The sequence below is a fragment of the Synchiropus splendidus genome, chromosome 12 (genome assembly GCF_027744825.2).
Source record: "Synchiropus splendidus isolate RoL2022-P1 chromosome 12, RoL_Sspl_1.0, whole genome shotgun sequence".
Lineage (NCBI taxonomy): Eukaryota > Metazoa > Chordata > Actinopteri > Syngnathiformes > Callionymidae > Synchiropus > Synchiropus splendidus.
Genome location: NC_071345.1, coordinates 8614999 through 8638369, shown reverse-complemented (window position 1 = coordinate 8638369; position 23371 = coordinate 8614999). Strand labels below are relative to the sequence as shown.

The 23371-nt window shown below is 42.7% G+C and overlaps 1 protein-coding gene across 1 annotated transcript in view; it reads left to right on the top strand.

Moving 5' to 3' along the window:
- The window catches only part of afg1lb (AFG1 like ATPase b), a 29237-nt gene extending 6087 nt beyond the window's left edge, over positions 1-23150 (top strand). Inside the window, exons 3-13 of the mRNA XM_053881048.1 lie at positions 565-625; positions 691-792; positions 946-1073; positions 5591-5690; positions 7766-7824; positions 18171-18253; positions 18773-18843; positions 20658-20758; positions 21494-21628; positions 22469-22576; positions 22701-23150. Coding sequence (XP_053737023.1) covers positions 565-625; positions 691-792; positions 946-1073; positions 5591-5690; positions 7766-7824; positions 18171-18253; positions 18773-18843; positions 20658-20758; positions 21494-21628; positions 22469-22576; positions 22701-22847 — 1095 coding nt within the window. The 3' untranslated portion in view covers positions 22848-23150. The remainder of the gene's footprint in view (positions 1-564; positions 626-690; positions 793-945; positions 1074-5590; positions 5691-7765; positions 7825-18170; positions 18254-18772; positions 18844-20657; positions 20759-21493; positions 21629-22468; positions 22577-22700) is intronic.
- Positions 23151-23371: the final 221 nt, after the last annotated feature.

Sequence of the window (23371 nt, the reverse complement as noted above, 5' to 3'; positions counted from 1 at the left end):
CACCACTGATCACAGACCCTATAGACCGAGGTCTATAGAGTCCTTCAACCAGAAAACTCTTCCAGCTCATCTGGGGTAAGATAGATCTGTTCCTTAGTGACAAAAGCTCACCTCGGCTTCTTGGTTCTGCTCCAGGCTCTCCTCTCAGTTGAATGGTGGTCCTCACTAGGGGGGCGTCCAAGCATCTGGATCTAGCTTGAGTTTCTCCCTAAAGAGGAAACCAGACTCCCTGAGGGGACAACGTATTTCGCTTGTGTCTCCTTTTGGTCGTGATCCAATGCTCATGATCACAGATGAGAGGAGATCGGCCATTAAATCGAGAGCTTTGTCTTTTGGCTCAGCTCTTTCTTCACTGTGACAGGTCGATACAAAGTCTTCAGGGCTTGACAGTCCCAAATGAAACAAGATTCTTGAACTCCACCTCCTGAACAGGCATTTGGCCCCCAACCTGCTCAGGACATTCCACCATGTGATCGGTCTCATTTTCCTTGATGCACTTCTGAGAGCTATTCTGAATGTTTTATTTGATGTTTGTTTTGACTAGAGCTTCTTATTACATCACAGGATCCTGTTCCAGCTGCACCACCTCCACCTCCTAAAGGCTTCTACCTTCATGGAGATGTTGGTAAGATCCTCTTGGGTGCCTCAGTCTCATTCAAAGATCTTAAGAATTCTGCTTCTTCAACCCAGGAACCGGGAAAACCATGCTGATGGACATGTTTTTCTCAGGCGTGGCTAACTCTCGAAAAATGAGAGTCCACTTCAACGGCTTCATGCTGGACATCCACAACAGTTAGTCCTCACTTCTTGCTATATCTCTGTTTTTCTTTTTAAAATCTCTGCTGCCAATTGTCCTCTGTTATTACCCGCTGGTGGAATTACCAATTCACCGTGGGTTAGCCGACGCAGGTGCGAGCTAACATGACGTGTCTGTGCCGCTTGCAGGGATCCACCGCCGGAAACAAAGCCTGCCGAAAAGAAGGCTGGGGAAAATGTTCACCTACGACCCCATAGCGCCGGTTGCTATGGAGATCTGCCATGAAACCTGCCTCTTGTGTTTTGACGAGTTTCAGGTGAGCAGCAGTTTTGCAGATTCTTTGTCAGTTCTAAAAATGTTCTTAAATTGCGAACACTAATGAATATCAATTGATCATAATCAGTCAGTCACATACATTGGACATTTATAGATCTATTGATTATCTCATGATTATGATGCCTATTGGAAGTAATGATTTTTCTTACTATTAAGATCAGAATTAACTATACATGCTACAAATATTTAACTATATTCAGAACAAAATATTTTTTTGAATTGACTACAACAAAAACGGCAAAATGAAAATCTCACTTTCCAAAACAGCACTCTGATTTCCTCCCTAAAAACATACAGAGGTTAATAGATTACCAACCAAAGTGTGAGTCGTTGTCTCTCCTGTGATGGACCGGTGACCTGTCCAGGAAGACCCCCACCTCTCGCCACAAGCAGTGGAGACACCAGCTGCCTGTGAGCCTGGACTGAGTGGAAACATATTTCAACACTTCCACAACATACATTTTAGCTCATGTATTTTCACAAATAAGTGCTCAGATGAAATGAAAAATATATGTTTGTTTTATTCTTGGTAAAATACTTAAGTACAATTCATTTTTTTTAATGTTATTTACAATAAAAGATGGTTTATCGCTAATATAATTCATATTTTCAGACGTGTGGTTCTGAAGTTCTTCTGTTGCAGCTCATATTCCGACAGAAGCTTGAATGGCGACATCTAGTGGCACTTAGATCGTAAGAAAACTTTTTTTTTTTTTTAAATGAAATTGTTCAGAGCAGAATGAAAAAACATATTTTTGGATGGATATATTTGGAATTGGTTGTCCTCAGTAGAAAATAATAATTGAGAATAAAATTCTCAAGGTGCAGTTAAACCTCTCTTAGCAGCTTGTGACTGAGATGTTTAATGTAGAGGTTCCCTTCTAACAGCTCTTTATAAAATGTTTAAAGTTGTGGACCAGTCTCATCATATCTTACCTATAAAATCAAATACATCTGAAATGAAAAAAAGACTTAAATTGTGTGACAATGCAACAGTGTTGTTTTTAAATTGTAGATGTCGAAATATTTATGGTAATATATCATTTTTAGAAGTGCAGCAGGACATTTTTTTTTCTTTGATCTTCATTTTGAAAATGTTTTATTGACATCATTACGGTGGTTGTCAGCAGGTCAAAGGTCACATAAGGTGTAGATGGTCTCTGCAATCACCATCTGCGAGGATCAAGAGCAGCTTCTTTTCATCGCTCGCCTCTCACACTTAAGACGGCTTGTGCGTCCTCATTGATTTGTTTTGTTTGCCGTCGCCGGCTTCTGTTGTCGCTTTCGACTGCTTCTGCCGGTGAATGGAGGGGAAACAAGCGGACATGTGCGCGTTGTTTGTGATGCATAAACAAGAGGTGAAAAGGTTGGGGATGGTGTTGGGGGTGGGGGGTTTGGGGACTCCGTACCAATCAGCATCTTCCTCCACTCTGCCATGCTAATGAGCTGCTGGGTATCAGTCTCCTGCTTCCTTAAGTGAGTGGAGCTAGAAAGCGACTGGCGGCAGCGGCGGGTCAGATGGATCTTATCCTCTTAGATGCTAATGACATTTCTCCATTCTCTTCATTAGCGCCGTGCCATTATCAGTAATTTGTGGCCCCCCCTTCTCCGCACCGGGCTGCGCTAATGAATTCTGGCCATTGAGAGGTCCGAGATGGAGAGATTGGACGGTACGGAGAGGAGTGCGGAGAAACTGATTGAGCGTCATTGTCTCAAGTCGTCCGTCACTGCACACCGTCTTCTGCACATAAAGAGGTGTAACATCAAAGAGGCTTCATGTCACACCCCTGTGTCTTACCTTCAATTGACAGGCGTCTGACTAATTGGATGCTCATTTAAATATGAGCGATTATTTCTCATTGTCTTTGGCTCCCCGTCTCCTTATTCAGAGATCAGCCTTGCCCCTCATAGCATGTCCCCGTCGAGGGGGTATGAATAAACAAGTCCAGGTGGTATAAAAGGTCATTTTAAAATGATGCTTTTGAAATGAAAATAAAAGTCCAGCGGAGGTCGCTTCACAGAGGTCTTGGCTTTCTGTTGAATCTCATTACCAGCACGCACACGTTCGTGGCACATGCTAATTCTGTCCCCTAACTCGCCACTTGTGAGCTAAATCAAGGCCTTAACACAGATGTTAATCAAGTATTGTGGAGGGCAGTGGGGCTAATATGCAGAAACAGAAGACACTCAAGGATGAAAAAGGGACATGTGCTCGGGTTATGGCTGTCAGGGGTGCGCGTCATGGACGGGGATGTCGGGTTGGAGATGTGATTTTTGAGCCACTTTATCAATCACTGTCCTCATCCCTTCGGTTCTGCTCTCCTAACTGGAACTAGTGGGACAGAAAAGAAAGGTGTTAAGTGATTTACAGAGTGGATGTTTATGAAATCATCTAGTGTGCAGTGATGATTCTACTGTATCTAGAGTGTGATCAACAATTATTCATCGTAGTGTTCGGCTCCCTTTCTAAGTTACAAGTAAAGTCAATGTAGGGCCACAATTACATACGAGAATATGTTAAACCACAGTCAGAGAGCGGTTGAAGGGGCATGTTTCAGGCAACATCGAATGCTGAAGGTGGCATTAACCAATCAGAGCCTGGATTTTATGGTGACTATGCGGATGGGGAAAATTTCATCAATAAGACAAAGGTGTGAAATGGACGGGATGCTGATATTATCAGAGACGGTCCCTTTTTCCCTACTACATGGCGTAACTGGCAGGCAGAGGATGCTTGGGCAGCTGGAAACCAGTAGAATGTCAAGTGTCACCCAGCCATGTTTGGTATGACCACAGAATTGCTCTGCTCTATAGTGTGATAGAGGAACTTTGGACTTGACTCTTACACACCTGATGGCAACCTGATCTGCCCTGACCTTCAGACTTCAAGGTCCTTATTATCTCAAAAAGATTTGTAGAGCGTGGAAAGAGTGCTGGTGTTTTCACAGGCGTTGGTCCCATCTTTGATGTTATCTACTATCTGTTTTGGTGGGGCATAAAGCGTGACGCCAAATTGCTGTTAGGAGTTTAAGCAATAATATTGTTCCCACCAAAAACTGGGGGTTAGACTCATGCATGGTTTCATCTTCTTATCGTCTTCTGATATATTGTAATTACTATCTCAGGGCAGACCAGCTGAAGCACGAAAATTCTTCATTCTTGCTCTGAACCAGTAAACGGGCACTAAGAACGGCACTTCATGTAAGCACATTTTTTGTTCGCACTGGTATTGATACTTATTTTATCTCATCCCTTTTGCTTCTATTAGTGATGTCAGCGGACAACAGCTCTCTGAGAACATTCATGTGTATTTTGGGTAACTCACAGACAAACAGTCCTGGGCGGGACATACCCAGAATGCACCTGGTGTGGGCCATACACTTTGCAAATGTAATAAACTTTAGTGAGGGAAAGAAGCACCACAGTATATTCAGTATTTTAAAGCTGTCGGCAAAAGTCATGACAAAATGTAGTTTTGTCCTCTTGTTATGAACCGTGACTCGCTGTGACTGAAGTATGGAGTCAGTTATGTATAGTTTCCTCACAAAAGGAGCAAGAAATAGATACACTCCGGAAAGGATTTACAAAGTCTAATATTGTTGGGCTATGTTTAAGTTGAATTAATCCGAACAAGAGTTGGTATTAAGTAGATCGTGAGTTGTATTAACATAATAGTGTCAAAAATCCTAATCAGTGTTTTCTACTCACAAATCAAACTGGGTGGTTTACAAAAGAAACATCTTAAGTCTTCAATATTAATAAACTAGCATGAGAAATAGTTCATTTGAAAAACAGTCGGATTGTGCCGAAGAGAAGGCGTGTGATGTATAGACGCTGCTGTGACTGCGGTGGCTGAAACATGCTTTTCATGTTTGCTCAAAAGAACAACTGAGGTGAAAAAGAGAGATGAGAGAACGAGGATAAAAGTAAGAGCTCTGCATGGCTAATTGAAAGGTCAGAGCTCTTCACGTATCAGCCAGCGACTCATGAACGTCCTTGCGTCAGCGTTTGTCATCGACCTTTTGTTTATTGTGGAAATTATGTAGATGAAAAAGGCAGCAGACGGTTAAATTGGATTTATGTTTTGTAGCCTGGTAACCTTGTGTGGAGTTCCTGCGAAACACGTGTGCGCCTTTTTCATGTGGCCTCCTCAGCTAGAGCTTTGTTCGCCATCGTGACCCCAGTCTGGATTGGAATTGCTCCGTTTTATTATTCTATTCTTCCTCTTGTTTTCTCGGTATTCTGGCGGCCTCCGGGTTGATGAGTTGGGGTCCGCCGCTGCGCCTCCTCTACTTGTCCTCAGTGGAAAGCCGTTTCGTGACCATTTGCAGTCATTCCAAGTACTTGAGATGTGTATGTGTGCGTGTGTCTGTGTAGCCATGACCAGGCACAAAAGAGTGAATAAGCACACCTGAATGACACTAATCAACATGGAGTGTTGATGGATCAGTGGGATCTTCAGTACTGCTCATGTCTCTTCTCCTCTGGTTCTTTCAGGTGACCGACGTTGCTGATGCCATGATTCTGAAGCAGCTCTTTCAGACCATGTTCGAGTATGGCGTGGTGGTGGTGGCCACCTCCAACAGACCCCCAGATGGTACGGTCATTCTTACCGTATAGACTGATCAGCTTTCATGGCGAAGGCCTTTTTTTGGGTGCATCTGCTTGTCTCATTGTCTCCACAAAACATGGGTCTCCAATTAGTCATTAGCAGCAGAGTTTGCAAAGTTAGGTCCTGTAAATGAACTGACTCATCTTCTTTTATTTGTGTAACAAGTTGGAGAAACTGGGTGAGGTCTGAGGGTTGTGGGGTTATGATTATGGTTCGCATTGGCGGACTTAACTGACCTGAAGTGATTCCAACTGCCACACGTCTCTGGTAGACAGAAAGCCCAGTCTGCACACAGCTTAATAGAAATGCAAACATCTGAGCAAATCCAAGACATCTTTCGGAAAGTTCCTGGACAGGAAGTGAGTCCTGCCATTGAATCATGTGATCCCAAACATCTGAATTAAATTCCTTTAGCCACACAAGGACACTGATGTTCTGCACATGACATGAAAGAATCCTACACATCCAAAAAAATCGTTCAATTTGTTCAAAATGTGTGCCAAATGTTTGTATTGATAGTCAAAAACCATTGAGTTAGATGTGAGTTGGAGTTGAGCTGAGTCCCACACACCCAAGTGAGTCCTGGTGGTTACAATAGAGAATGATTCTGCGCATTATAGTGCTGACACGTTAGGCCGTTGACAGGGCTAAACAGAGCAACATACTATAGCGAGACTACACAAAACACTACACAAAAAACATCTGGAAAAATCTGCCTTGCAGAACAGGAACTTCTGTCTTTTTTTGTAGACCAGTTTTACTTAATATTGTCCCATTTCCTACTTGTGCTTTGATGTTGTCCCAACCACGTTCATGTCTCCTTACATGTGAACATGCATGAACATTTATAGACCCTCTCACTCTCACTCTCACCTTTGATTCCATATTCTCTTAGATTTAACCCATGGTGTTGTTTTATTTGCTTATTAAAAAACAATTATCTGTAAAAACTAGAAGAGATGATCTCAAACCAAATCATGTTCATCTTGGATACTGTTACTGTGACGTGTCTAAGCCTCCATTATGCTAAAGAGGAACACATCACCTCGTCCTCATGCTCTTGTGACATCCGTCTCTGATATGTTGCCGCTTAAATGGAAGCCACTTGTTATTAATTACTCACCTAATAGTATTTTAAAAGCTATAAGCAACAACCTGACATGAAAGACAGTGGGTTCAGGCTTAATTGATGTGAAGATATCGAATCTGCTCTGCAGAGCGACTGGAGGATTAAACAGGATTTTCTTAAGTGGTGTTTTCGTTTTGCCGCTAATGAGATGGGGAGCGTCTTTTAAGGTAAATGGACTTTGATGAGCTATTACACTTAGATTCTGTACTGTATGGGCTGCATCTGCTTATGGTAATGTACTTACATGACTGGTTGAAGGTATACTTTCATTAGCCTGTTTTGAAAGCCTGTAAATGCACCCCTTCTTTCTGGCAGTTGAAGGGGCCCTCGGCCTTCATGTTACTTCAACATGTCTGTTCAGTGGGCTTCGTACTGTCAGTGTTTCACATTCAAAGAGAGCAAAGGCCAAAATTCCCCACGGCTCTGACTGTCCGTCCATCAGCCCACAGAGTTGAGTTTGGGCCGGGTCCAACTGTAATAAGCTCAGGCCCAAACATCAACAGCAACCACTTGTTTGCGTTTGCAGCTGGAGAGACTCATCCTTTGTGTGTGTGTGTGTCTTTGTCCTTGTTTGTGTGTGAATCCTGATCTGTTTTATGTGTCTATCCTGGATGCTACTTCAGATGTAATTTGTTTCAGGCGAGCTAATTGAAACCTCCATTCAGCGAGCCACCGCGGACATTGTTTGCCCTGAAAAGGCGACAGTCCTTTCTCTCGCCACCATTGTTTGGGAATGTAATGAATTTTATGTTGCTGCCGCGGCCGGTAGAGAAATCCATTTTTCTCCCCCGGTCCCTTTCCTTTTGTGGCGCCTGCCCACCCATGCTTCAGTTCATCAATAGCCACTTTATTTGCCAATCTGTGGCGGGGGAATGACATTATTAGGGGGCTAAACAGCAGTTCTAATACAAGCCCTCCCCTCCTCTTTCAGATCTGTACAAAAACGGACTTCAGAGAGACACCTTCCTGCCTTTCATCGACGTGTTGAAGGTAAAGTCAGCCCCCTTTTTTGTTAATTTATTCATTTGGTTATCGCACATGTCTCTTTTTTGAGTTTCTCTTCATTGGTCTCTGCTTGCTTGATGCCTTTCGATGTGTCACAAAGCTGTTTGATCGCATCGTCTGCGCAGCATTTGCAGGTAGAACTGACCTGCTTGCATTTCAAAAGTACAAAGAGGCCAGGGGCCAGGGAACATTTAAATCCAGAATCCACTTTGCAATTTAAAGAGGTGGCATCATTATCCCACCTGCAGATCATAAATAAATCCATCATTTCTCATGTGGCGTTTGGCAACAGTTGAGGGCAACACCATGGCTTTTATTCGTATCTACCTGCTGCGTTGTGGTCGTTTCAAATTCATTTTGTTAATAGTCCACTCGTTTTTATGTTTGTTGAACAGTACTCAAACTCTGGATGGAGTTATGTAACACACAAATTTATTTCTGAGCGACATACCTCAGATGGTGAGCCTGTGACTGAGAGGTTGTCAGTTTGATCCTAGTTACTGACATGTTTGCATCATTGTGTCCCTGAACAAGACACTTTACTCATCTGTGTGAGAATTAGGATATTTCACATCTGAATATCGATACTACATCACTATGGGTTTAATACAAATATAGTATTCTGAAGTCTAAAAACTGTTTAATACATAAGGATGTGGATCGATGGATGTCGATGGATGTTTGTAAGCTGTACATGCAAGGGCGAGCGTCATGGTGACATTTGACTCTGGCTTAGATTTACATGTCAAATTTTCATGTCATATACTGCAGATAGGATGCCAATGTATGGTGGCTGCCCTAGCATGAACAGGTGACTTAGTGTAAAGCTAGCATGGTCAATTCTCTCATATACTGTGAACACAAGTGTATGTTGGCCTGTCAGGGGTTAAGGTCACTAAGGCACTGCATTGGAGGTCCCGTAACATGTTCTTGATCTATCTGGTGTTAGAAGCCCATCTCCAACATTCGAGTAGAAGATGGCATGTGTCAGAGTCTTGTGTGTGGCAGATACTACTGCGAGTGGGAGTTGGTGTTCAGCACTATCCATTTCACACCCTTGATTGACTGTTGCGATACTCCATTCATTGGCCAAGGTCAGGTGAGAATGGAGTACAAAAAAAATGCTACTTGACTGAAACTTAAAATGAGCAAACATCAATCAACACTGGTGAAAGTAAATCCACCTCTCTGCCAGTTATAGTTGAGAAGTAAAACTCCCCACAAACAATCCCCACACTCACCTCAAGTTGCTCCGGCTGCGTATCTCCATGTTCTACATGCAACTCTGCAACTACACACTGCACTTTGCTGGCTAATGTCATGACACCAGCTGTTCACTGACTGTAGGGAATTGTTTGACAAGATAGTCACAACAGAAGTGGCCATATACTTGTATCAAACTTGTTTTCATTTGCTGAAAATGGCAAAAAAATACTGTCTTAACTCAAATATTGAACCCCCAAAATCCCTTCTTTATGTAGTGTTAGATTTCAAGGGTTTGACTTCACTATTCATGCCACTCTTAACTCTGGCTTGAGACCATGCTAGTGGTCACATGATCACTGGAGCGTCACTGTATCTTCATTTCCACAAACGAGGTGTCACCTTGTCTCCCACCTTCTCCCCCTGCAGAACCCCCTGCCCTCTTTAATCCACCCCATCATGGTCCTGAATGGCCGTTGTCCCCGTCTGCCCTGCACGGCCTTTTCTCTTTCAGACTCCCATGTTCCCCTTTGTGAAGCCATCTGGTTTTTGGGGTCGGGGTTTCTTAAAGAGTGGAGGGGGTGGACTCCAGAGGTTCTCCATTGAGCTGAAGCAGTTTCAGAAGGTCACACTGCTAACTAGCTGACCCTTAATGGATTGAATTAATTCAAGTCATCTCCTCGCTATCACCTAAGCGGGACGGTTATAGAGGTTAATCCACCTTTTTTCTCCGACTCCGGTCTTTATTTAACTCTTAACTTCTAATCAGTTGCATCCTCTTTTGTCTGTCGTCCATCATGGGTGAGAGATCCAAAATGGGATTCAGATTTTGACGGGTTCCTCACAGAACGCATGAATTAGTAACTCCCAATTTGTCTGAGATGTCAAACGGATTAAATAAAAAATGTTGCTTTTCAAATCAAATTTCAAAATTGAAATGTAATGTAACACTGTGAATAACAGTGGAATGCACAGAAATAGTTGTTAGAATCAGTCCTAACTGGCTTTAAAAGACTCTATGCCCCGTACACAAAGTTGCCTTGGATCTGCTTTAACAGATCAGGTAAACAGTCTTATGAGGTCTGGTCAAATCGACTGCACGCACCCAGTTGTGATTTTATACATTAGCATCACAAGCCTAAACTAAGTAAATCCATATTAAATAAAACAGGGTCAAATAAAACCAGACTAAACTAGCCTGCTTTAAACAAACCCAATTTAGATAAACCCAGATTAAATAAACCTGGGTTAAACCTGGATTAAGACCGAATGCAAACCCAAATTGACTTGCTACCCACAGTGTCAGGATACGCCACGGAAGGTGGAGCTTGTGCATCAATTGAGAGCCTAAAGTGTCAACATACAACGCTGAAGGCTGCCTTTGGCGAAAGTATAGGACGTAAAAGTCCACTTTCCCAACATCGGTATATTACACCATGGGAGTGAGGATGTGTTGCAGCATCATCATGAAGTCAAAATACGGGTACCAGATCTAGTCTGTTTGGTCTGTATCAGACACAATACCGTTCCAAGCCGACACCATCCCTATTTGTGAGTAAAGCTATTCAAGCTATATATACGATGTCGCAAACCACTTACAAGTCCAAACGCTCTATTATTAAAAATGCTCCAAAACTGAAAAGAAAATCTGAGTGAGTCACATTACAGGTTCCTTCCAGTAAAACATTTCTTCATCTTTTTGAAGTTTATTTTATTTTGCTTGCCAGTTTCTCTGCTACAGTATGTGTTTTCCATGTGAAAAAGCTTTGCAAAGATGCAAACTAGAACGGAGCCATTTCCCTGCATGAAGTGGTGACTTATCGAGACACTGACAAGAGAATGATAATATCATTTTGCCAAAGTTGGAAAACCTTTAACTTTGCTGAATGTAAAAGTCCTCGGCTGCCTCACCCTGAAGTTTGTTTTTGCCACATTTCTCTTTCATTCAGTCATCAATGAATAGTTCATCTTCACCGCTGCCGCAGACTCCATCAGGAAAGCTATTCACTTATTTTCAGATTCTTTGTAGCCATGGCAAAGCTCAGAGTTGTGTGAAATACAGGTTTAAGGGCTTTTTTAATGGACACAGACTGTATTGTAACTAAGATACAAACACTCCATCGCTCCACGGCTCTCCTCATCCTCTCTCCAGCCCTTTATCCATCTCTTTATTCTGCTACTGTCCTGCTCTGCATTCTGGATTTACTCACCCAAGGTCAGGACTATATTTTGGTAGAATGGTGACTTTCCCTGTACAGTTGTACAAAAAAGAGCTCCTGTTGGGGGAAACATGGCGACAACCGCCGATGCAACTCCAGCAGATTCGAACCATTCCTTTCAATTCCCTTGTTATTGTGAAGGGCCACTGTGCTTCCTGAAAGTGGTGATGAGCGAGAAAAAAATGGAACGTAAGAATAAAAGAGGTAAATGGAAGATCGATGGGGATGAGATGTGGTCCTCCTGCGAAGACCTTGGTTAGAAGGACTGCGATGAGCTGGCAGAGGGCCAAATCAAATGTCGTTCGAAGGCTGCATTGTTTTCTTGAGTGTTGTGATGACAAGTCAGTGCCACACATGGATGCCTGAAGGGCCCCGGCACTCTGCAAATGGGTGTGAGCAGCCCAGAGTGTGTGGTGCATTAGGGAATCTGTAGTAGTACTAGTTCATTTCAATCTCATCCAATTACATTTGCCATACTCAACATGCTTCTTAATTTTATACAGATTGACGTAATAATGAACAGATTCATGGCTCTAAAATGCTTCGTCGGGATCGATAGTTATGGATCCCAACTCTGTGTGTGACTTGATGAATGGGCCATAACGTCATACTTGCCCTTGAGCCTTGATCTTCCCAAACACCAAATTTCCTTTTTTCTGTCTTTGTTCTTAACCATTCAGTTGGTTTGGTGCTCAGCAATTAGCAAGATATTTAACCACTAGAAAACCTGTGGTGTTGCATGAGGACATTATATTTTTGCCTTTCAGCACCTGGATGCTATACATGACCCTTTTTTATTACCTTTCATATGGCATTAGCTGCACTTTCTTGTAAGGGCTTTACGCGCATTTCAGTGAAAACATGACAGCAATTCTTCTGTGGCTGCCTGATGGAAAAACTATATTCTGTTAAGTTGTCAGTTACGAATTTGGTCTTTCATAAGTGCTAATAATAGGAGTAATACAACATTTTTTTCATTTATGAAGTAAACTTTAGCTGGCATTCCTCTGAGGTTCTTCTTATCCCAGATAGCACAGAGAAATGCGATTCCAAAAATAATTCATGAGTCTCATGCTTTTCTGTTTAGCAACTTTTGCCTCCAAAGGATATTTTCTCCGTGCAGAAAAAGAGCTAAAATGTGGCTGTTTCAAGGCAGGACACCTTGTAGGCAACACCTCATGACAACACAGAGCACCCTGTTTTTGTGTTGCTTAGTTGTCTAAATCACAAAATGGCCTCTCTAATAAATAAACCAGGATTAAACAAGACTGCATTAAGTAAACCCAGATTAAACAAACCTGAATTAAACAAACCCATCATAAAATCATTCAGAAAATGGTTGTCTGACTCAGGGAATGGCATGTTACCAAAGACCTCTCTAATAAATAAACCAGGATTAAACAAGACTGCATTAAGTAAACCCAGATTAAACAAGCCTGTATTAAACAAACCCGTCATAAAGTCAGGTAGAAAATGGTTGTCTCACTCATGGAATGGCATGTTACCAAAGACCTCTCTAATAAATAAACCAGGATTAAACAAGACTGGATTAAGCAAACCCAGATTAAACAAGTCTGAATTAAACAAACTCATCATAAAGTCACTCAGAAAATGGTTGTCTGAATCATGGAATGACATGTTACCAGAGTGTTGCCGGGGGTTTAACCTGCTCAGTAAAGGGACACGCTCACCTAGTCGTACCTTTAGGTTTAAATTGAAAAGTTAACATGTCTCTGTGCTGAAACTTTATTGATAAATTTATTTATATTACAATGTCATGACTTAAAGATGGAATCGACTTGTTAAACCAAAGTGCTGAAATGACTGAGAATGTAAACAGAAGCACGAGCGGTTATTCAGACAGCGTTTCTTTCCTGTCGGCCCTTGACGCCTTGAACCCTGCTGGACAGGTGGAAGTAGTGCATCTGGGGGGGGGGGTCCTGCATCAGCAGAGGTGATGCTAACGACTCAAAAGATGTTTCCCTAAGAGGACCAGCCGTGGCCGGGGGAGGTTGTGAGAACGACCTCGTGGAACAAACCACCGCCGGCCAAAGGCGGGCACACTTTAAGGGAATAGATCATTAGGTGTAATTAGGGTGTTCACATTGTCACGTACCCCCCAACTGTCCAGGAATGAATAAAATCACCCGATACGCAGCCCCCACTCGCTCACTCACTCGCCCTCTCTTTCTCACACACACACACACACACAGCAAGTCCCTAGTTAGTGCAAACACTTTGATGTCAGAAGAGTCGTCCAGAACTTGTGCAGCATAAAGGCAGTGTTTTAAGCTTTCTCTCTTTTCTCCCGGTCCCTCTCTCTCTCTCTCTCTCGACCCCTCTATCCCTGCTCCCTCTTTTCTTCTGTCCCTCCACACAAGGCTGTAAGACACACATGCTTGAATGAACGACAGCTCCCCCTCAGCCCACCTCCCTCATCTCTTTTTCAGCCTTCCCACCCCACATTTCTTTGAGGCCTGGTCAATTCTCCAGGCCAAACAAAAAAAAGCATCAAATGTTTTCTGCTGCCGGGTAATGAGGGAGTGGACCTCATCAGAGCCCAATAGTCAGCTATCCTTGGCTTTTGTTGCAGCTCAATGGCACCGCGCTCTTTGAAAAACTCAAAAGCAACTTTTAGAGGAGTAAAGGAAAGATATGGCATTGAGAGAGCGAGCGCAGAGGGGAGCAGAGGTAGTCACCTTCGAAAAAAAGCCACTTAGTTTTTATGCTAAACAGCTGTCCAGAGAAAGCAGTGGACAGGCCGGACAATGCCACGATTGGAGCTACATGTGTTTGGATGACTTTCCTCTAAATAGAGACGGATTCTCATGTCCGTCACCGGCCGCTCTTGTGTCTCGCACCTCTTGTGTGTGTGAGATGGTGAATGCGTCTGCACAAGTGGTGCAACTCTTTATGAGAAGCATCTGCCTTTTCTTTTATCTCGGTGTACCTGCCAGCTTTCTAGCTGAGTCGTCCAAATTCTTCAGCGCCACATCAGTTAAATATACAATGGTGCTACGTTCAGGCCACCTGTGTTTCATTTTAGCAAAACATTGTGTAGCCCCATGCAGGATTGACTCACCTGTCCTCTTAAAAGTGTTTGGCTTACCTGCACTGAGAAATTATTTCCCACCAATCAGCATCACCTGTTTATGTTTGTGTCACAGAATTTTGGCTGAAGAAATGCGATCCGCACAAGATGTGAGGGGAGATGTGATCGACAAAATAACATGGCAACTGCTTGTTGTCTTTGAACTACATGTAGCAATGTTGCCTCAGAAAATGATGTAAAGCAGTGGAGCGCCTGCAAGGTGTCCTGCCTTGAAACAGCCACATTTTAGCTCTGTTAGCAAATAGCCTCCCTCGGTTAGCATGTTATTCAGTGTGTTTCCACCGCGGAGGGGGGGTTACTTAAACTTATTATTTTAGGGGTACTTTGAGCTTTTACGGATAGTAATTAGCTGTAATTTTATCTCGCTATATATTCTTGTGTTTCAGAATTTCAGAATCAATAAAGCCCTTAGACTCATGTCAAGTGATGGATGCTGTTATCAGGATATCAACGTGACTTTAAACAGTTAATTTAGTACCACTTCATGCAGGCTATACTTTTAATGGGAGCAGACAGTATGTCGCTCACAACTGTATTGAAAACATGGACCGGATTATAATTGTTACTGTTTCATTGTGTATTTTGTCGTCAGTTTCATGCTACCGTGCTAAAGCCGGATGAGGTGACGATCATTTTAACACGTTACATCTGCAGTACAAAGAGCATCATGTTGTCACATGTCTAATTTGTCTGTTATTTCTGTCATGGTGTCCATAGTTGTCTTATCTGAAGAATCACAAAATCTGCCTCAATTTCAAGACGTTTACGTCAGAATTTATAGGAATATTCTCACATATTAGTGGCTACTGTGAGTGAATTATCAAAAGTATGAACTGTAAATGTATTTATATGATTAAATATATCACTATCGAGCGGATACTTGTACGGCAGTTGCACTTATAAACTCAAGTAGAAAACCTCAAGAGCACTGTCTCTGGTTACACAAAGGGCAACACCATTGCTGATGTACAACTGATTTGGTATCACGAGTATCCCCCTCTATACATGAGTCTCTAAACTATACATACATCAGGGACTGGAAATTTGGTTCCAAAAGGTTCATGGTTGACACAGAAGTCCAAATAAGATGTGTCCCTCAAAACCACTTTTTACGTGAATTATTGCTACTGTTTTCTACATATTTCTCGCTACTATCAATGGCCAGACAGTTTAGTGGCTGTGTACTTGAAGGAAGTTTTCCTTGGTAACGTTGCCTTGTCTGTCTTTCGGCTCAGTTCTCCTCCCATTCCATTCTCGCTCGAGAACAAGGCCTCAGCTACTGAAACTTCTCCACTTGAGGCGAAGATCCATTCCTTCCTGTCGTAGTCTAATATGACAAAGAAAGCAGTGAAGATAGAAAGTTAGTGCCAGGCATTATGACGCAGCATTTGAAGTTAAGAACACTTCAGATAAAGTAGTCTGATTAGGACCGCGCTCTGATGTGAGGGACAAGACCACGTCGAGTAGGCGGATTAAATCTTGGAGGAGTGAGAACTTGACAATCCCCTCAAGATGGATAATCAAGTAATGACCCGCAAGGCCTCTGTCTCATCTGATTATAAATAACCAATGGAATCATCATCACGGCTGATTGTGCCTTCCCCTCTCTCGCCTCTCTCGCTTATTTGTGCCACTCTCCTCCGTCAAGAACCTCGGTTTGCGACCCGTCAACCGCCCGAGCTGCAGGTAGCGAGGCACCGCGAGGTGGGCTGCACACAATGGCAGGAGGAAAGACAAACTGGGAGTCTAATGAAGTTGCGGTGATGGTGACAAGATCTTTTTTCCCTCCCATTTAGAAGGGACGATTTCCCCGGCGCCGGGGTCAGCGCAGGTTGATGAAATGACACCTCCCTTTTGTGCCGGGGGGAGGGCGAGTTTGTCAGGTTGTTATTAAGTCTGATTCAGCCAATTGGCTCAGAGTGCGGACCCCGTTCCTGCGAGCGGACACAGAGATAAAAAGTTGACAGCGGAGAAGAATGGAGTATTTCGGTCTCCTTGCTTTGTGATGATTACTAATTATCCTGCTGTCTATAGAGGCCAGTGGCGGAAATTCCCTGATTTCATAATTTAGCGGAGCTGTCACGGAACGCTCCGTCAGCCCGGCGCGGAGATGATATGTCGTTCCTTTCTTTGCTCTGATAGAATGGTGGAGATGATGATTACAGTTTGTGCCGCACCGTCTGACATGAATCCTGTTGACGTTTTACACCGCGGCGATGGACTTGAACTTCAGTCGCAGGTTCTGTCATGTTTTCTCGCCTACTTTCAGTCCATCCTTTAGATCAGATTGGATAAGGTAGAACTTTATTGATACCTTAGGAAGACTAGGAAATTACAATTCCTGCACCTTGGCATTTAGTAGTAGCGCACAAGGTATCAAAGGTATAAAAAATTAAGAACAGTAAAACAGAAAACACTTACAAAATATGTGTAAATATGAAATATGCATGATGGAGATGCTAAATATGTATATAGACCCTATTCAAGGCACTTGCAGAGGCCGGCCCAGGGGACATTCGCTGCCCTTCAATGATGATTTAGTTGTGGCTCTGTGGTAATTTTTCAATTAAAGTTTTTGTTCTGTCCTACAGTAGGGCATTTTAAAATGTTTTATTTTTTCCGTTTTACTTCTGGGGAATACCACTTTGATTGTGTGAATTCTCCTGTTGCTTGTTTCTCTGCGAAATGCAGTGTTTTTTTCATTGTAAACCACTATGATTTTTGCAAGTTATATAGAAATCGACCTCAGTTTCTTGAGATGAGAATAATAGAGAAACACACTTTTTTCATCAATGCCCTATCATACAGTGCATCAACAGCTATGCATTTAAAACTCCTCCAAGCTTTAGTTCTAAGATAGTCATACATCTTAAATCAAGTTTCAAGTTTCACAGTTAATCTGACACGTAGGCTTCTATAGAAAACACAGCTCCATGTCCACACTCTGCGGGCACAAGTTGATGAGCAATGATCCTCATCAGGTGCAGGGTTTCCGCTACAGCGATTGTGGTGCGCTGCCATGGCTTAAACAAGAGCCATGAAATCTCACATAGTCCAACCCATTAAAAGTGAAAACATTGAAACAAACGGATAACACATCGTGGAGGTGGAAAAAAACCTGAAAAAAAACATCATAAAGTCTGTTGTGCGATGACCCCGAGTTGTATGAGGACGGCTTGGATTGGAGGCAGATTTACTAGCATTTTTACCGTCACCAATTCATTAAATAAAACGTTCCCCTCTGTTTTTCTATCACTTCTTGATTGGCTCTGTTCCATTCTGTTGTTTTTTTTTCTTCTTTTTTTTTACGGGGGGTCAACTCCAACAAGCACACTGCATGTGAATCTGCTCCTGTGAGATTCTGACTCTGAGAACCATGCTGGCGTCATGCAGAGGACCCCATCGACACTACACAGTGGCCAAAACTAGCGTTACATTTTTAAAAAGGAGGGGGCTCAGTTTGTCTTGCGTACCTGCTGTACCCCCCCAGAGTAGCTTCCCTCCGTGTTATTTTGTGTAAAAACGCGGCCCTCTTCCACACAAACACAGTTTATCAGCCATATTGTGTAAATTCCGTGACATTCCATGTTAAACTGTTCCATTTTAATTCGTGAAAAATCATAGGGGCCCTAAATGTTGTAATAAAATGACTGCAATCAAATGACTAATATAAATGAATTGCCATGGACAGATGTGTTTTTCATTCAGCATCAGTTTATAGTGCTTCTCTAGCTCATCCTGTTTGTTGTCAGCTGGGAAACGGCTCCTTGAAGGTTTGCGTTTCTGTTTGTGAACAGGAGCATTGTCATATCGTGTCCCTGGACTCCGGGATCGACTACAGGATGTTGGACCAGACCGGTGCCGGGAAACTCTACTACCTGTAAGACGCACAAACACACGCGGCCCCTCAACACACTGACGACTGTTTGTGCGATGATGTGGTGGAGGAAGAGCAAACTGACCGTGAGAGACATTTGAAACATCTGGCTCAATAGAAAGTGAGGAAAAGGCAGAGCTTCACTTTTCCATCGGTCTCATTACGTATACGCCACTACGACACACAAACACACAGCGTGAATGACACCGCTGCTGCTCACTGCCGCGCCGGAGCTTTCAAGAGCCCTGCTCTTTTCAGCGTATGTAAATAGAGTGCATCACACCCTTTATACGCCCAGTTAAGACACAAGCACACACACACACACACACACTTTACAGTCTCATCTTGATGAGCGTTCGCAAACTAATGCTTGTGTTTAGAGCTGAACATTCTGTTTTTACTGACAGAGTGAAAAGCTAAGTACCTCCCTCTGCTGTGCTCTTCGCCGCCGCCGTTTGATGCGGCCACTTCAGCGTTATTAATTTCATATCCTATTATCAATGTGCGTGTGTTTGTGTGCAGTACGGGGGAACCTGGTGCCGAGGCCTTCATGGATTCACTGTTCGAGGAGCTGGCGCTGAGACAACGGAGCTGTAAGGAAATTTATAAATCACATCATCACTTGATTTCTCCCATCAAGGGTGTGCATGCGAAGGCTGCTAGAAGTGAGGGCTTCTGTCTCTTGGGTTAGGATCTCAGTCGAGCAGAATCATGACAATTTGAGGCAAGTATTCTGGCAGCAGGTCCAGCCAAGTCCTTGGAAAGGTCCTAGTGGACGAGAGGCTGGTGACAGGAACTTTCCATATTTGACCGTCCAGTCACTGGTCAGGCGTCAAAAGTCTATAGCTGAAATGTTGGTTCTGTCTTCCTATGCTGACGACATGTCGTTCTTCTGAAATATATCTCAGCCGCACAGATGTCTTGTCGTATAGAGTTGAGTAATGACACGTACGTTGCAATTACATTAGACTGGCTTTACGATACAATACGTTTCACGATACTTGGCTCCAGATATTATGTTGTTATTTCGATATTCTACACCATTAACTACTGAAAAAAAACTCATAATATTACCCAAAAGAGGAAGGGCAAATTAAGTCAAAACAATTTGAGAAAAACTATGTCACTTCCTTGTCATGCCATCCAACCTTCTGGAGGCGCTGAAGTCATATTTTACTTCTCCAGCTAAAATATGAATTTTTACTTGTACAAAGATACAACAGAAAATTGTAATATTATACAGGAGGTCAAAATATAATACTGCATTGCTGTAGTGATGTTTTTCCACATCATCCCATGTGGCGCTTCAGTCAGTTTTGTCCAGATTATTTTATTCTTTGTTTTTGTTTATGTTTGTTTGAGTGGACATGTTACCGTTATATTCATAAAACACATGAAATACTCTTGCAATAACGACTGGCTAGCTACAAGAGCTTTGGTCCACCTGGTGGCGATAGTGAGGGAAGCCCAGAAGACATCTTGACAGGATGCCTGAGCCATCTCATTGGCTTCTCTGGATGCTCTGCTCTGAGACTCTTCCAAATGGTGGAGCTTCACACCAATTTTGAGAGTCCTGACCCCTGTCGAGAAAACTCTCTTGACCCGCTTGAATCTCGCCAAGATTGTCAAAGCAGTTTATTAAGAGCTATGTCTTGTGGCTCAGCTCTTTTTCTCACTTCGACAGAACAATAAAGATCTGAATCTGACATGGTGATGGAACAATAATGGTCCTACAATTTGCTCAGTAAAAAATGAAACAAACTGCCTTATAAACGACAACACTATCGCTGTGATGCAACCAAGCTTAAGCCAGTCTTGGTTGTGTACCTTAAGTTCTCTTCGCTCGTATCACCAAAGACACAAAATGGGTCATATGTTTGAGTGTTTTCATTCTGAAGGAGTAAAGCGCCTCGAGAATGGTGAGCTTCCTTCTTGTTTCTAGCTCACTTTCAATCACAGTTGTTGAGTTGGTCTCTCTCACTGTCACCTGTGGTCTTGTTGGCTCCATCGGGCCGTGGCCCCGCTTCCCAAGTTGTCAGGTCAGAGGACCAGAGCAACAAAGGTCAACAAAAACATCCATTGTCCATCTGTACACAAATTAAGGGGCATTTTTTTATTTGAAGGACAAATGAAGACGAAAGTTGAACTCACAATTATTAACTTTTCCCGCTGTATTGCTGCCCCCTTGTGTTTGTAGTTAGGTTTATTTAATCCTTGAATAGTTACATTTATTTTGCATCGTCGAGTGAAGGATGTTGCACTTGGATGCGTCAGTTCGTCGTCATGTAGCCTCTTATTAAATAACTCACCTCCTTCTGTTGTGTCCCGCATGATTAGTTTGAACCTGCCATGACCCCTGACAAACAAGGCTGAAGATCCATTAACAGTGTACCGTGTGTTTCCATAGTAACGGGTCCTCGGGTGCTGACCGTACTTGGCCGAGACGTGGTGCTGAAAAAGACCTGCGGCTCCATCGCCGACTGTACTTTTGATGAGCTGTGCGGCCGAGTGAGTGTTGTGTTACATTTCAATATCCTTTATTGGACCACTGTGGTGGCGGGCGGCTCGACTGCTGCCCCTTATGGGCAGACAGGAGCCATCTTATAAATACTCACACTTCTTATTCTCTCTGCTTATCGTTTGTTTATAGTCGGAAAAACTAAACAAAAAATTCTCCTCTTGAACCGACGTGAGTTGAGGCCTTGCAAGTACGCGACAGAGTAGAATATGTAAAGGAGGAAAAACCATAAGAAGGCATCAGCACCTTGTGATGTTGCTGCTTATTCCTTCCTTCACTTCCTCCTCCATCCTTTGTTTTTTATTGATCATGTCTTTCTCCTACATGTTTCCCTCCTTTTACTACCACCTATTCTTCCACTCTTTCTGCTTCTTCTTTTAATGCATACTGTTATTCCGCATTTTCTCTTTCTTCTTGTCCTTGTTCTTCTTTCTCCCCTATTTCTCCACCTATCCTCTCTACTACTTTTTGGTCGCCTGCTGCAGAAACGCTGAACGGCGTGTGCCAACACCACCACGTCCTTCTGTCTGATACTGCCCTCTACTGGTAAACGAATGAACTATGGAGCCAAATGCCCAAAAAGTCTTTTATTATAGTGAACTTGAAGAAGGCTGAGCAGAAAGGTTGTCGCTCTGTCAACACAGGAGATGTCACTTTCTCATTTAAATAATTTAATCTGAGTTGGATTCAACTGCGCGCATCCGTACATCCGTTTCCCACCACAGCCGCTGGGGGCCGCGGACTACCTGGAGATCGCGCGACTCTTTGACACGGTCTTCATCCGCCACATCCCGCTGCTGACCCTGAAGGACCAGGCCCGACGCTTCACCACCCTTGTAGACAACCTCTACAGCCACAAGGTGAGCTGCATACCGTCCCCGGACACTTCATGACTCATGCATATGAGCTTTATGTCTTGTACTTTAGTTTGCTGGCGTTTATTCAGTTGTGGTTTTAGTGTCTGGACAACCGAACCCCATCTCGAAGTGAGAGTCCAGACTCAGGCGTGTACACGTGACAGTTCTTTAAACCAGGGGATCTTAACCTTATTCATCTCAGAGCCCACCTTTTCCAGAACAAATGGGGTCCATTCAAGTAAACCATATTTAATCTACTTTCACGTAAACAAACCAAAACCTTGCGAAATGACATGAAACCTTGTGATCAGCGGAATGATATTTGTCATGGAAAAGTCCAAACAGATTGATGCAAACTGTTGAGAAAATTGTCCATCATGAATAAAATTCTGAATAAAATTAATATAATAAAACGATGTCAAAATATCATACAATAAAAGAATATACAGTATTTCATTTTCAAAATAAACTCTAAAGAACATAAAAGTAAAGGGTAAATCAAATTATCACCCTTAACTTTTTTAATTAATTTTAAAAACTGCTTCAACAGTTGCTTTCATGAAGTTTTTACTCCTGTGGAGGTTGCATCACTTTCTTTATCATTTTTTTATTTTCAAAACTTCTCCATACATGGTAAGTATCCCAGATTTGCAGCTGTCAGGTCAATATAATGACACCCACCATATGTGGCAAATGCATGAAAGCTGAGCGTCTTTCAGCCCTCACGGCCCAAAGGTGTACAACAAAAAGCTTTTAGCAGCACTCTAGAGGGCGCTCACGGCCCAACTATCAGAATCACTGCTTTAAACCACTCAAGGACTTGACTGTTCCTTCATGGTCCAGGTGAGGCTGGTTCTGCTGGCTGATGCCCCATTGGACCGGATCTTCGTCCACTCTGGAGGAGAAGACGAACGTGACCGTCAGCTGCTGGACGATCTGGGTCTGACCGGGGTGGGACTGGATTTTATTCTTGCAATGTCAGCCAAAATGTTATGACTGTTCTTTTCTTCTTGTGGCTGGTGATCTGTTGATCAAGATGTCAGCTATGTAAAGTTCTGCCTCTGCTGTCTTCCAGGAAACCGCTGAGCACCTGAGTCTTTTCACTGCAGAGGAGGAGATCTTTGCCTTCCAGAGGACCATGTCCAGACTGGTGGAGATGCAGACCGAGTCCTACTGGACCCGAGGAGATCGCAGCACCAGCAGAACAGATGTGGACGACTGACTCGCGAACTGACACACAATTACCTCATTTTCTTTAAGTGTCTGTCATGTGTGATGTATATTATTTATTTATTTTTATTTTTTTTGGACAGTGATCGTATGAACATCACCGTAGGGTTTAGAATTTTATTGTGTTCTCTAATAAAACACTGATGTCGACATTAAATCATTTTGATGCCTCGGAAACTTTCATGTATCATATGTTAAGCTTTACATAAGTTCCATCACAAAAAAAATCTTACATTTTCTCAACTTTTTTCATTTTAAATGTCCAAACATTAACCAGAAAAACAATGGGTTCATTCATTTTCATTAATAATTTGTTCATCTCTCTTTCTGGAAAGGCTGATTTTCAATTTAACTTTGTCACATTAAAATGGCTATTTTAAAATCTTTTGTTGTCTTAACAAAATATTAAAATATATTTTCTTCAAATTTACATTTTCATGTATTAAAGATCTTTTGCTTTACTTTATGGGCCACGCATTTAAAAAAAAATCAATTTTTACAAGTAGTACATTTTTA